The sequence below is a fragment of the Bombina bombina genome, chromosome 3 (genome assembly GCF_027579735.1).
Source record: "Bombina bombina isolate aBomBom1 chromosome 3, aBomBom1.pri, whole genome shotgun sequence".
Classification (NCBI taxonomy): domain Eukaryota; kingdom Metazoa; phylum Chordata; class Amphibia; order Anura; family Bombinatoridae; genus Bombina; species Bombina bombina.
Window position 1 is genome coordinate 694,696,404 of NC_069501.1, and position 16,198 is coordinate 694,712,601.

General features: G+C 35.8%; 1 protein-coding gene across 1 annotated transcript in view; it reads right to left on the reverse strand.

Moving 5' to 3' along the window:
- The window catches only part of LOC128652486 (uncharacterized), an 868,114-nt gene that overhangs the window by 85,966 nt on the left and 765,950 nt on the right, over positions 1-16,198 (reverse strand). Inside the window, exons 94-95 of the mRNA XM_053705422.1 lie at positions 15,507-15,657; positions 14,248-14,340 (exon numbers count right to left, since the gene is read on the reverse strand). Of these exons, the coding sequence (XP_053561397.1) occupies positions 14,248-14,340; positions 15,507-15,657 (244 nt within the window). The remainder of the gene's footprint in view (positions 1-14,247; positions 14,341-15,506; positions 15,658-16,198) is intronic.

Genomic DNA, 16,198 nt, shown 5'->3' on the forward strand with positions numbered 1-16,198 from the left:
GTAATTGGAATGATGTCTTGGACTCTCCATGTCTTAGGAAAGAAATGAATAGTTCTAAGGGTAGAAATACTTACAAAACTAGCAAAAACTAAATAATTCAATGCAGCATATTGAGCTAATATAAATACCATCAAACACATGTTGTATGATCCATTTCTTTTGTATTTTTTAAACTTTTTTTCAATGCTCTTTGTCTGATGGCTAAGGTTAAACTATGTGACTGTATATCATTTTTGCATTGCCTGCCAGACTAGGATATTTTTATTCCCCTGCTGCTGAAAATGCACATAAAATTAATGAATAATAATATTGATTATCTGTGTTCAACTCCATCTGTCTGAAAGCTGTTTTAGCTGTCCAGTTTATCTTTGGCAGAAGTAGAACGTAAAATGACTTGAATATGACAAAGGCCTCAATTTAAAAGTTGCTTTCTTGATTTGTGCAGCTCTATTGAAATCAACTTAATATTGAGACTGCATTTTTGCTATATTTTTAAAATTCATTATGGCTGCACTGTTCAATGCTAACAACAATTAAAGTGTTTCAATAGAGAGATAGAGAGGAGGTTTTCAGATTGCTTTTCCCTATAATTGTAGTCAAAGGGACTGAGACATTATATATATATATATATATATATATATATATATATATATATATATATATATAGTTTGTCTGAAAAAGGGCAGATTGTGTTCACTCCGAAATGTCACATTTAAGCCCAATGCATCTTGGAAAGTCTGGAGAGTGATATATCCTTGTGGCTGTCTACACACAAGGGGAATCGTTTCCATTGAGCCGTAATTAGGTTTGCGTGCGCTCGCAAACCGTCAAATAAGCTATCGGAAGCAATATCGTTAAATGACTGCTTCCAACGGCCAGTTATAACTCAATTTCGGCAACTGGACTTCGGCTGCCGAAAACATTATCGTGTCCCATGCAAAGTATAAGAAGCCGCTAATCTTTAAATAATACCAGGTTTCCAATGCTCGCGCAAACTGTTAATACACTGTCGGAGGCTGCCGATACAGTAACAAAAATTACACCCAGCTCAACTAGGTGTAAAATAGGAGACCTTTTCCCATTGAAATCTAACCCGACATGCCAAAACCCCTTTCTCAGCCATCCCCCCCACATCACAACTTATAATAAATCTATTAACCCCTAATCCACCATGCCCCCACAACGCAATCTAGCTATTTAAACTAGCAACCCCTAATCCGCTATGCCCCACAATGCAATATAGCTATTTAAACTATTAACCCCTAATCCGCCATGCCCCCACAACGCAAATAACTTATCACTAAGCCCCCTAACCTAACACCACCTAAATTAACCCCATTACATAAATTAAAATAATCCTAAATTACAATTAAAATATTAAATCCTAAATTACAGTTAAAATATTAAATCCTAAATTACAATTAAAATAAAAAACAACATTAAAGGGACATGAAACCCAAAAAATTTCTTTCACGATTCAGATAGAGGATACAATTTTAAACAACTATCTAATTTACTTCTATTTTCTAATTTGTTTAATTATCTTGGTATCATTTATTGAAGGAGCAGCAATGCACTAATGGTTTCTAACTGAACACATGGGTGAGTCAATCAAAATCAATATATATATATATATATATATATATATATATGCAGCCATCAATCAACAGCTAGAACCTAGGTTCTCTGCTGCTCCTGAGCTTGCATAGATAAACCTTTCAGCTAAGGATAACAACAGAAAGAAGCAAATTAAATAATATAAGTACATTGGAAAGTTGTTTAAAATTGTATGCTCTGTCTAAATCATGGAAGAAATATTTTGGGTTTCATTTCCCTTTAATCTAAAAATTAAACCTAAGATTAAATTACTATACTTAAATCTAAAATTACAAAAAATAAAAAAGGCTACAATTACAAAAAAAATAAACCGAATTATCCAAAATAAAAAAAAATTAAACCTAATCTAATATCCCTATAAAAGTAAAAAAGCCCCCCCCTAAAAAAACACCCCCTAATCTAAGACTTAACTACCAATAGCCCTTAAAAGGGCCTTTTGTAGGGCATTGCCCTAAAGAAATTAGCTCTTTTACCTAAAAATAAAAATTAACCCCTAACAGTAAACCCCCAACCCACTAAACCCCCCCAAAATAATAAAACCTAACACTAAAAAAACATAAACAACCAATTGCCCTTAAAAGGGCATTTGTATGGACATTGCCTTTAAAAGGGCATTCGGCTCTTTTGTGCCATTAAAATAGCAAAGTCCTGATCTAAAAAAAAATACACCCCAAAAAATAAACCTAACACTAACCCCAGAAAATCTACTCAGGGTTCCTGAAGTCCGGTCATCCATCCTTATCCAGGAGGCGAGAAATCTTCTTCCAAGCAGCGACATCTTCTTCCATCACGGCGACCTCTTCTATCTTCATCCCGGACCACGGAACTGAAGACCGGCGACCGTGGAGCCATGGAGCGTGGAGGATCAGCCTGATTTGAACAGCCAATAGGATTTCAGTAGCTCTCATCCTATTGGCTGATTTGAATTTGAAGAATCAAATCAGCCATTGGAATGCAAGGTACGCCATTCTTAGACACGTAACTTGCATTCAATATTTAGTGTACGGAGGTGATTGTACGAAAAGGATCCTCCACGCTCCGCGGTCGCCGGTCTTCAGTTCTGCGGTGCCAGTCTTCAGTTCCGCAGTCCTGGATGAAGATAGAAGAGGTCGTCGCGATGGAAGAATATGTCGCCGTTTGGAAGAAGACTTCATCGCCGGACTTCAGGAACCATGACTACCTGCCTGGGGGTTAGATTTAGGCTTTTTTCTTTATTTTTATTTTTTAGATTAGGGATTTTATTGGGCGGTAAAACAGCTGAATGCCCTTTTAAGGGCAGTAAAAGAGCTGAATGACCTTTTAGGGCAATGTCCATACAAATGCCCTTTTATGGGCAATGGGTAGCTTAGGTTTTTTAGTGTTAGTTTTTTTTTTTGGGGGGGGGTTGGTTGGGTGGTGGGTTTTACTGTTGGGGGGGCTTTGTATTTTTTTCTAGGTAAAAGAGTTGTTTAACTATTGGTAGTTTAGTCTTAGATTAGGGGGTGTTTTTATTTTGGGGGACTTTTATTTTTATAGGGGTATTAGATTAGGTTTATTTTTTTATTTTGGATAATTTGGTTTATTTTTTTCTGCAATTGTAGACTTTTTTATTTTTTGTAATTTTAGATTTAAGTATTGTAATTTAATATTAGGTTTAATTTTTAAATTAATGTTAGGTTTTTTATTTTAATTGTAATTTAGGATTTATTATTTTAATTGTAATTTAGTATTATTTTAATTTATGTAATGGGGTTAATTTAGGGGTGTTAGGTTATGGGGCTTAGTGATTAGTTATTTGCGTTGTGGGGGCATGGCGGATTAGGGGTTAATAGTTTAAATAGCTAGATTGCATTGTGGGGGCATGGTGGTTTAGGGGTTAATAGTTTAAATAGATACTTTGAGATATGGGTGTTGGCGGATTAGGAGTTAATACATTTATTAGTTATTGTGGTGGGGGTTTGCGGTTGAGAGTTAGATATTGCGCATGCGTTAAGTATTTGATTTTAACAGCGAGTGACGGGGAACATATACACGCCGCACTTGTATGTAGCGCCGTATATGTGATCGAGTGTAGTGTAAGGTCGGGTTACCATAGTAACCTATTAATGTTTTAGAAATCTGGCATCGGGTGGACTTACACTAACTTACACCTACACGAAAAGAGCGACTGCACACAAAGCGTAAACTTTTTCAATGGAAACCTGGTACTAAAATGGAGCCGTAATTTACTTTTAGCTGTCGGCCGCTTTGGTAGCTTACGGCTCCATTTTTAACGGCTCAATGGAAGTGAGCTCAAGGTTTGGTTTCTTATTTCCTCATTCATTTACAGCACCCAAGCGAGTAAACCTTGAATTCTAATGTGAGAGTGCCATTTTTATAGATAAATAGATTGATAGATATATAGATATAAACGGATAGATATAGATAGAATGGGATTGTGATAAAAGTACAATTGAAACTGCCAAGTAGTGCATGTCTTTTCAATGCACATCATTTAATAATTAAATAATGAAAACTCACTCAGCTCTGTGTGCTATGAGGGACAAACCCCACAATCATAAAAACAGGGAAAAAAAGTTGCAACATGTTTGTATGAGATTTAACCAAATGTTGCATAGTTTATGAAAAAGATGAATTTACAGAAATTATCAAGTGACACTATTAATAGCTTATTTAAAGGCAAACATACATTAATTTATGAGATTCAATACAAATAATTGTATCGAGTTTCAATGACATTAAAGGGATAGGAAACCCACATTTTTTATTTCATGAATCAGATAGAGCATGCAATTTAAGCAACTTTCTAATTTACTCCTTTTATCAATATTTCTTCATTCTCTTGGTATCTTAATTTGAAAAAGTAGAAATGTAGCCCATTTTTGTTTCACCACACAGGTAGCGCTTGCTGATTGGTGACTAAATTTAGCTATTAGAGAGAGATTATACTGGCAGTAATAAAAAAAATATTTTAAAACAATTTTAAATATAATACAAAGTGCTTTCTAAAATTAAACAGATGGTTTTCCACATACCGTAAACTGCTCAGCATACTTTCATACATACCACTGATTATACCAAGATGCACACTTACAATAAATGAGTTACTCTTATCAATCACCCATTTCGGGTATATAGCTTCATAATGTTAGGATATACTTTACAAAATGTTTTGGAATGTCTCTTTCACCCCTTTAGATGCATTGAGAAATAACCAGTAACTATGACCTACCACAAGGACCATGCTCAGGACCAGGTCTTTCTTAGTCTAGCAGGAGCATGAAAATAGTCTCCTGATTTTCTCTATTGACCTTTTGAATCACCCTAAAAAGCAGAACAATTGGAGGATAAACATATATTAATATCCGTTGCAAACACTTAAAGGAATATGAAACCTATTTTTTTGTTTCAGGATTCAGATAGAGCTTACAATTTTAAACAACTTTCTAACATGTTTATTATAATTTTTTTGTTCACTTGGTATCTTTTGTTGAAAAGCAGGAACATATGCTTAGGGAACCTGCCCATTTCTGGAACACTATCTGGCAGCAGTTTTGCAAGGATGTTATCCATTTGCCAGAGCACTCAATAGCAGCACTATTTTCTGCTATTTAGTACTCCAAATGCTTACCTAGGTATCCCATCAACAAAGAATATTATGGGAACAAAGCAAATTTGATAATAGAAGTACAATGAGGGGAAAATTATTTGATCCCCTGCTGATTTTGTACGTTTGCCCACTGACAAAGAAATGATCAGTATATATTTTTAATGGTAGGTTTATTTGAACAGTGAGAGACAAAATAACAAGAAAAAAATCCAGAAAACCACATTTCAAAAATGTTATAAATTGATTTGCATTTTAACGAGTGAAATAAGTATTTGACCCCTTTGCAAAACATCACTAAGTACTTGGTGGCAAAACCCTTGTTGGCAATCACATAGGTAAGCCATTTCTTGCAGTTGGCCACCAGGTTTGCACACATCTCAGAAGATATTTTGTCCCACTCCTCTTTGCAGATCCCCTCCAAGTCATTAAGGTTTTGAGGCTGATGTTTGGCAACTCGAAACTTCAACTCCCTCCACAGATTTTCTATGGGATTAAGGAATGGAGACTGGCTAGGCCACTCCCGGACCTTAATGTGCTTCTGCTTGAGCCACTCCTTTGTTGCCTTGGCCATGTGTTTTTGGGTCATTGTCATGCTAGAATACCCATCCATGACCCATTTTCAATGCCCTGGTTGAGGGAAGGAGGTTCTCACCAAAGATTTGATGGTACATGGCACCGTCCATCGTCCCTTTGATGCAGTGAAGTTGTCCTTTCCCCTTAGAAGAAAAACACCCCCAAAGCATAATGTTTCCCCGTCCATGTTTGACGGTGGGGTTGGTGTTCTTGGGGTCATAGGCAGCATTCCTCCTCCTACAAGCACAGCGAGTTGATTTGATGCCAAAGAGCTTTATTTTGGTCTCATCTGACCACAACACTTTCACCCAGTTCTCCTTTGAATCATTCAGATGTTCATTGGCAAACTTCAGATGGGCCAGTACATGTGCTTTCTTGAGCAGGGGGACCTTGCGGGCGCTGCAGGATTTCAGTCCTTCACGCTGTAGTCTGTTACCAATTGTTTTCTTGGTGACTATAGTCCCAGCTGCCTTGATATCATTGACAAGATCTTTCCTTGTAGTTCTAGGCTGATTCCTCACCGTTCTCATGATCATTGAAACTCCACAAGGTGAGATCTTGCATGGAGCCCCAGACCGAGGGAGGTTGACAGTTATTTTATGTTTCTTCCATTTGCGAATAATCGCACCAACTATTGTCACCTTCTCACCAAGCTGTTTGGCAATGGTCTTGTATCCCATTCCAGCATTGTGTAGGTCTACAATCTTGTCCCTGACATCCTTGGACAGCTCTTTGGTCTTAGCCATGGTGGAGAGTTTGGAATCTGATTGATTGCTTCCGTGGACAGATGTCTTTTATACAGGTAATAAGATGAGATTAGAAGCACTCCCTTTAAGAGAGTGCTCCTAATCTCAGCTTGTTATCTGTATAAAAGACACCTGGGAGCAAGAAATCTTGCTAACTGATAGGGTATCAAATCACAAAAGAAAATATTTGGGTGTCATAGCCCTTTAATAATTTACCTTCCTGGATGAGTATGGTCACTTGAGGTTTGGGGTAATAGACAGGCCTTGCTCTCATGTGATTGGTCTTTGAGGTAAGATTCAGTAACAAGGTGCACTGTACTCTGTGTTATTTAACATTTTTTTACAGCTTTCCCAAATATTGGTCCATCAGAGACACAAGTGATATGTGTTAATAGATTAATGGGTTATTATATTTTAGCTGAGTTCTTGTATTATTTAATATAAATAACAGAACAAGCAGTATAAATAGTTGCACAGATCATTTATTTCATATTATCAGTAGATAATTGTTATTTAGAAAATGTATATTTACACCTTTTAAATCTATATTGCAAGTTGGAATATTACTTATTTTCCTACTTGTAATATATATGTAAAAGGTGTAAATATAAATACTGATTTGTTTATAGATGAATAGCAACCTCCATCCCTCTCTTGGCTGAAAGTGATACGACACCTGTTATGTTAGGTTTTTCTTCTGAATAATTTTAGTCAAATAAAATATTACAAATATTATTTAGCATAAATTTCTCCACGCCCCCCCCCCCCCCCAAAAAAAAATGTGATTTATTAATTGAATTGTCTCCTACTACTAAGTTTAACTGCTATAGAAAATGTTGTAAGGGTTGTGATTTCTTGGATGTTTCACACATGCAGCTACATTATGCTTTACTATAAAACTGTAGGAATATTTCCCAATTAGGTGGTTAAACATAATACCACTATGGCCATTTCAAACTACTCATCAAAATAAATACATTATGAGAGCTATGTTCTTTCTATTATGTGTGCAATCCAAAGTGCATCAGTCTGCAACTTTCCCTGCTGCCAATGATTAATAGACCATAAGTGCAAAGAGTCCACAAAGGAAAGTGCCAAGTAAAGCAGCTGCAGGAGGCTTTCTTTTATCGTGACTGCTACAAACTAATTCAGCATTGTCAGCTCTAACAGTTATATTCTGATGATGAAATATGATTTGGCTGAAATTTATAGTCTATTCTGCTGTTCCTCAAAACTCACTGATTTTCAGTGCCACGGGGTGGTGTGGAAAAACACCACCCCGTCCATAGCAGCTTGTACAACAGTTTATTCTTTAGTGTAACCCAACAAAAGATAATATCAGTATGTTCACTTTTAAAGTGAGCAACAATAACCTTCTGCTGCTAGTGCTACCTATTGGCTGCCAAAGACAGCTGAAGCATTGCACATAAATCTACTGAATCATTCTATAGCAGTCAGGTTGTTAAATATAAGACAGATCTGTATCCTATTGGCATATAAGAATCATTTATTTATAGTGGACTGGGGAGCATAATTGAAAAGCTTAATGTGTTGTATTCAAGTACAGTTAGGGGGATTATGCTTTACATTGTGCTACAACAACATTGCATTCCGACAGTAAAATAATTCAGAGAGAATTTGTCACAGTCTATGAAATCTTGTGCTGGCTGTTAAAGTAAAGGTCAATTTTGATGAATTAGTGCTGGTTTTTAATAATCCTATTAAAAACAAGGGCACTTTAATTTATCACAATTGACATTTCACTAATTTTCTTCAAAAGGTACCTTTTAATCCTGACAGCCATTGAAGCGCTTCCTCCGCACCTCGCAAGCCCTCTTCGTGGGTCCAAAATGAGGAGGCCGGCTTCCTCCAATTACGGCGTTGCCTCAGGCCATGATCCCCGCAGGGGGAAAGCCTTGATTGGAGGAAGCCGGATTCCTCAATTCTGACGTAAGAAGAGGCTTCCGACGGCCGGGGGAATCGCTGTAGCGGATGTCAGGATTAAAAGGTAAGTTTTAGAAGAAAACAAGTGAAATTTCAATGATTAATTAAAGTGCCCTTGTTTTTAATAGAATTATTAAAAACCGGGCACTAATTCATCAAAATTGACCTTCACTTTAGCAAATCAGAATAAAAAATAAAAAAATTCTAGCCTTAGTTTTTTCTATGAAAACAATGGGAATTACTAAAGAATTCTTAGAGCAAAACAAATAGTCTCTCAAAGTTTAGATTATTTGTTTTTAAATAAATCACACTCAAAATAACATAATACATAAATAATACACTGGGGCCGATTTATTATGCCCCGTATTGGCCAAAATACGTCTGTTTCCGTGAAAGACTTCAGGCTCGCCAGAAACAGGAGTTAAGAAGCAGCGGTCTTAAGATCGCTGCTCCTTAACTCGTACGACTCCTCTGAGGCTGCAGACATCAATCCGCCTGATCGTGTACGATCGGGTTGATTGACACCCCCTGCTAGCAGCTGATTGGCCGCAAATCTGCAGGCGGCTACATTGCACAAGCAGTTCAACAGAACTGCTTGTGCAATGTTAAATGCAGACAGCGTATGCTGTCAGCATTCAGCGATGTCTGGCGGACATGATCCGCCAGACATTGATAAATCGGCCCCACTACCTCAATATAAAACAAGTAACTTTTCAACAAATAAACTCACCAATAAACTACATGAAATGTCACAATGTATAGAAATTGTATCGGTCTAGTATCTATATACCTTAAATCTAAAAATATCACACAAAATCATATATGCTAATTCTGTCACTAATAAGACATCTATAGAGTTTATTTATAAATCAGATACGTTATAATAAATATCATGAATAATAATTATGACCCTGACCCATTTCAAGATACAACTGTAACTACTTATTTACAGATACATTATTAATTTTACTTGTCAAAGGGACATAAAAGTGCTAATACAACATTTTGCAATGTGTTAGAGCATTTTAGTATTGTACTGTTGCTTGCATATAACTAATGTATGTGTTAAACCAATACAAATTGGTTAAACACATAGAGTCAGTTCTAGAGCAGTAATGCCCCATTGGCACCCTATCTGACAACTCATTTCGTGCGTTATTGACAAGAGGCTTTCTCCCAGTAGTGCATCTTCTGAGCCTACCTAAATATGCTTTTCAACAAAGGATACTAAGAGAATAAAGTACATTTTATAATAGTTGTAAATTGAACCATGAAATATTGATTTTGACATTCATGTCTCTTTAACTAGTAGGTTAAAGGGACAGTGTACACCAATGTTCATATAACTGCATGTAATAGACACTACTATAAAGAAGAATATGCACAGATACTAAAATAAAATTCCAATATAAAACCTTTTAAAAATTACTTAAAGGGACACTGTACCCAAAAAAATTCTTTCGTGATTCAGATTGAGCATGAAATTTTAAGCAACTTTCTAATTGACTCCTATTATCAAATTTTCTTCATTCTCTTGGTATCTTTATTTGAAATGCAAGAATGTAAGTTTAGATGCCGGCCCATTTTTGGTGAACAACCTGGGTTGTCCTTGCTGATTGGTGGATACATTCATCCACCAATAAAAAAGTGCTGTTCAGAGTACTGAAACCAAAAAAAGCTTAGATGCCTTCTTTTTCAAATAATGATAGCAACAGAACGAAGAAAAATTGATAATAGGAGTAAATTAGAAAGTTGCTTAAAATTGCATGTTCTTTCTGAATTACAAAAGAAAAAATTTGGGTTCAGTGTCCCTTTAAGAAGCTCTCAATTTAGCATTGTTGCTGAGGTTAGGCTGGGACACCCACTGAAATGGGCTTAGATCAGACCCTCCCCACTGCCCTGCAAATGAAAAGACCCATTATACAAACAGAAGCAATCTGAAGTCTGTAGACATCAGTATACACATAAAACAATGTGGCTTAGTTAGGAGTCTGAAAATCAGCACAATGTTATTAAAATATAAGCAAATCTATACATTTTTACAAAAACACCCCACAGAGGGGCTATATAAATTGATAATCTACAAACATTTATGGAAAGAAAAATCTAGTTTACAATGTCCCTTTAATGAGGAGAAAATGAAGGTTCCCCTGTATTAAACTCATCATCAGATTCATAATGGCATCACATGCAACAGGGAAGAGCCCAATGGCAGAGACATTTCCTCAATGTCATGGAGTCCATTTCAGAGACCCTATATCAGCTTCTTAACCACCAGTAGGGCAAGTTTGCTTTTAGATGATGCCAGTGGAAACAGAAATGATAATCATCTACACCACTAGGTAAGCACAAAAAAGGGCACAGGCTCTATTTTAGAAGTAGGGGAGTTAGCTTCTTAAGTACTTTACATTAGTAGGTGCCATAAATGGGATCTCATTTTTGAGATGTTTGATGTCTTTTTTGGGCAGCAGGTGATTGCAATAAGCACATAACTTACGTATCTGCAAGGTGACTATTTGGGTGCTCTGGCTCTTATGGGAACTCTGGCGACTACAAATTAAAATGAAGCAAGTAAACCATATTCAAATTCACAGGTGGTATGAACATCATGGGAAGAGTGATGTGGATGTGGTAGCTCCTTATTTCCTTATTTGAAAGAGGCAGTCTCCCTCTTTTTAAATCATCCTGTTTGGGTGATTTTCATAACAAATATACCACAACAAGCATGGGGAGAGTCTAAAAAAACTCAATCTTCACTATAGAAAAAATCGTAATACACAGAATGTGAAGGCGGGGTTCCCAACATGTTCATGCCCTTATAACTACCAATAGATTGTCATAATGTTAATGCCCTAGCAGAAACTTCTAGGGCGAGATTACATATGCGGCGCAAGCTTCAGCATAACTGCTGAAACCAGTGCCGCCCGTAATGTCACCTCGCACATTGGGGTATCACATATATGGCGCCGGCAGTTCATAAAGTGCCGTAAGTCAGATAAACTAGCGATGTGCATAACTACAAATTTCTGGAGTCGCCAGTAACTTACGGCACTTTAGAAACTGCCGGCGCCTAAGAAATTCAAAAAAATCAAATCTCCCATAAAAGTCTAACCCTCCTCCCAAAAATAAACCAGACACGTAAAACCCCTATATCCGCAATCCCCCCACATCGCAACAAATAATAAATGTATTAACCCCTAAACCAACAAACCCCACAACGCAATATGCCTAATTAAACTATTAACCCCTAATCCGCCATTCACCCACATTGCGATCTACCTAGTAAAAGTATTGACCGCTAAATCCTCCAGCCCCAACATTGCAAACTACCTAATGTATTAACCCATAATCCGCCATTAACCTACATCGCAAAGTACCTATTAAAACTATTAACCCCTAATCCGCCATAAACCCACATCGCAACAAACCTTATAAATCTATTAACCCCTAATCTGCCAAACCCACACAACACAATAATCTTAATAAAACTATTAACCCCTAAACCGCCAAACCCACACAACACAATAATCCTAATAAAACTATTAACCCCTAATCCGCCAAGCCCCCACAACGCAAGTACCCTAATTAACCTATTAACCCCTAAGCCGCCAAACCCCCACAACGCAAATAACTCATTTAATTACTAAGCCCCCTAACCTAACACCCACTTAATTAACCCCAAATTACATAAAATACTAACTTACAATTAAAATAAAAAATCCTAACTACTTAGAAAAATAAACCCAAGATTAAATTAAAATAAATAAATCTAAAATTACCAAAAATAAAAAAGTCTAACACTACACAAAATTATCCAAAATAAAAAAAATTAAACCTAATCCCTATGAAAATAAAAAAGCCCCCCAAAATAAAAACACCCCCTCACCAATAGCCCTTAAAAGGGATTTTTGTAGGGTATTGCCCTAAGTTAAACAGCTCTTTTGCATTTAAAAAAAAATTCTAAGTCCCCCCTAACAGTAAAACCCATCACCCACCAAACCCCCAAAATAAATAAACCTAACACTAAACAACCTAAACTACCCATTGCCCCTAAAGGGGCATGTGTATGGGCATTGCCCTTAAAAGGGCATTCAGTTATTAGGTTTAATGTGATGTGGGTTAATGGTGGATTAGGGGTTAATACATTTATTAGGTTTATTGTGAGGTGAGTTTATAGCAGATTAGGGGTTAATAAATTTATTAGGTTTATTGCGATGTGGGTTGATGGTGGATTAGGGGTTAATATACTTTATTAGTTATTGCGGTGGGGGTTGGCGGTTGACAGATAGATATTGCACATGCGTTAGGTGTTAGTTAAAATTTTCAGGCAGTTACGGGAGTTACACTGCTCAGATTTACAGTGCTGCACCTGCCTATGTGTGGCAAGGTGAAAATAGAGTAAAATGTCTCCATTTTCACCGCGTTAGTCCTTGCGCTGAATATGTGATACCGATTTGCGACGCGGTTCTATCTTAGCTTATGGGAGTAAAAATTGTGGGCGACGGGTGAAATAAAGGTGCCGCATTTATATGTGGCGCCGTATATGTGATACCAAAACTGCGTAAAAACCGGCGTCGCCCGCATATGTAATCTTGCCCCTAGTCTCATTTTGCTTCCCTGGTCTCAGTGCTTCTAGATCCTTTTTTTTCTCAAGTAATCACAAATTTTGAAGTTATACAAATGAGAGAACTGAATGTGTGTAAAAATCAGATTGTTCTAGGTGCAAGTGGTTTATAATTTTATTTTAATAATATGTACTGAGTTTAAACCAAAAGTGTTGTCACCCCTTTAGAAAATCAGAATTTTGTGTACTTTTATAATGTATAAAATAACTTTTGTGTTTAAATGTTTTTCTCCATAAAGTCTAAGAATAACAAGAAAATATTTTATTTTCTATATTCAGTTACTATATTTTTAGGAAATATAGACATAGAATCCTAAATTTTAATTTTGGTGTATTGGGAAAGTGAACTTATGCTAAATGGGGAACCATAACCTGTTTGATGAAATTTTTTAGGAACTTATAACTCATAAGATGCTGTTTTACCATATCCGTTATATTTGTCATAAAAACTGACATTATTTTCTGCTATTTTTGTGGTTTGTATTTATACTAACAGCATATCATTTGTGTGCATAGCTAAATGAAAAGGGACAGACTTTGATGTTTACATGCTTAAAGGGACACTGAACCCAATTTTTTTCTTTCATGATTCAGATAGAGCATGCAATTTTAAGTAACTTTCTAATTTACTCCTATTATCATTTTTTCTTCATTCACTTGCTATCTTTATTTGAAAAGCAAGAATGTAAGTTTATGAGCTGGCCCATTTTTGGTTAACCACCTGGGTTGTGCTTGCTGATTGGTGGCTAAATGCACCCACCAATAAACAAGTGCTGTCCAGAGTCCAAAAATTGGCTGGCTCCTTAGCTTAGATGCCTTCTTTTTCAAATAAAGACAGCAAGAGATTGAAGAAAAAATGATAATAGGAGTAAATTAGAAAGTTGCTTAAAATTGCATGCTCTGTCTAAATCATGAAAGAAAAAATTTGTGTTTAGTGTCCCTTTAAGTGTGTCCCATTCAAACTAACCCATTTACAATAAGATGGAGATGGTATGAAATTAGTTTAACACACAAAGATATTTACTCACACAAGTACCACCCTACACATATTTATATATTTACGTCTTCAAATAAGCTACAGTTTTATTTGATATTTTTTTGCTGAGATTCTATTATTTTTCTTTGCATTAAACAACAATGTTTCTGTTTTTTACCTGTAAAAGAACGTGTTTGCTTGTTTGCAGTTCTCTTGTGATCCCTTGATTACTTGTGATTGGTTCATAAACTGATGCTTGAACTTCATCAATCTATATGGAGTAGATTTGTCAGAGAAGTTTACAAAATGTTACCTTAAGTTGAAATCTCTGCATCAGCTGTTAATTTAATTCATAATGAAACATTTATTATTATCATACAGTTATACAACATTAGCTTAGTACATAGCTCATATTTATTATTAGAGGGGAAATAGGTCCCTAATGCTTTAGAAAAGAAAATCAATGTAGAGTTTATTTCTATAAAAGAAAAAAATAATGGACATTTTGTAGATACTTGTTTTCATAAACTTTCCTAAAGTAATAGAGTATACCCTCTTGACTGAAGACAAGGAAGAATGAGCTCTGGGATAGTCTAAAAACTAATCAGCATGAGGTTTGTCTGGACAACCTGTACTGTAGACAAGCAAAGTTGGAAACAGGCCAATGAAAAGCATAGGGATGATTCCTAATATGTTATTTTGTATTGTAAGCAGCATTGTCCTTCTTTTGCATTTTATTTAAAACATAATCAACTTATGTGAACGTGAAGGACAAATCATAAAATCAAGGGATATAAGTAGTCTGCGGATCTTAAAATCTCACTGATGATCCGTGTAGACAAGGTACAGCTCCATACAGAGCACGATCTGCATTTGTGGAACTCTCTAAAATTGTCAATTACACACGACGGTGAGATCTAAACTCTGCCACGACATTGTCACTCTATTCAACACAAGGTCAGCTCCAAAGTGGGGTTTAATTGCTCACGGTTTTATTGAAGTTCAATGTTTTATGGTGGAGTAGCACTTATATTTTCAGTTTCAGTTTGCTTCATATGGGACAAAGAACAACTGTTCCATCAGAAGCTCTAGTATTACCAAGGTGTAAGATTCAGGTTTTACTATACCTGTGATACTTTGTTTAAGCTTTTTACATAGCATCTGAGCAGCTTCACTAGTTGAAAGTCTGTTTACTTTCTGAATCTTCCAGGTACTCACTACATATGTTTCTAAGCATCATTTTGCCTTAAACAAGGACTAGTTTGTTTTACTCTTACCGTGATGGTATAAAGTAATTTGGTTTTACTAAAAAAATAAAAACACTATTAACTGCACTTATGCAACAATAACATAAAAGAATGATAACATTTTTGTACTCCATTTGCAGTCCAGGCCTTTGTCAGTATAGCTAAATGAATTTTAGCACATAGGTTTTACCTGTATTAATGGAGGAAGTTGCTCTGATATAATATCTATAGATGCACGTAACTGGGTCAGGTTGTTTGTAGTATAGTTACTATCAGGTGTGAAAAAGCTTCTCTTCATGGAATTGTATACCGTGGACAAGGATAGCATAAACTCTGTAGCACTAAAAAGAAAAGACTTTTAAGCATTTTAAATTTATTGTTTATTTGTTATTACAGCCAGTTAAACTAAATGCTTAGATTTTAACATGAAAACTGATACTACAGTATAACGAACACAAAATCTGTATCTGTATTCATCAGTTACACCTTTATCATATACAATTCATCACAAAGTAATGGCAAATTAGATACATTTGTTTGCATCGTTTTATTTGTTAAACATGACACATTAGCCAATCACAAAGCTTTACAGAAAACAAAAATGCTTTGATTGGCCATAGCATAAGTTAATTCTACTAAAATGAATGGGAATTAAATACTGATCAGTTTAATTGCTGCTATTTACATATCCCCATTCAGATCAACTTGCAGTACAGTAAATCTGGTCTATTAGATGCACTCACATATACCTATCTCTCTAAACAAATGTATATTAAATAAAATACTTCTACTCACAGAACTTATCAGTAAGTATTTACTTTCTACTTTGGTATGTGAAAAACTTTTAAAATCATGAATTAGGTGCTTGAGATATTTTATAGT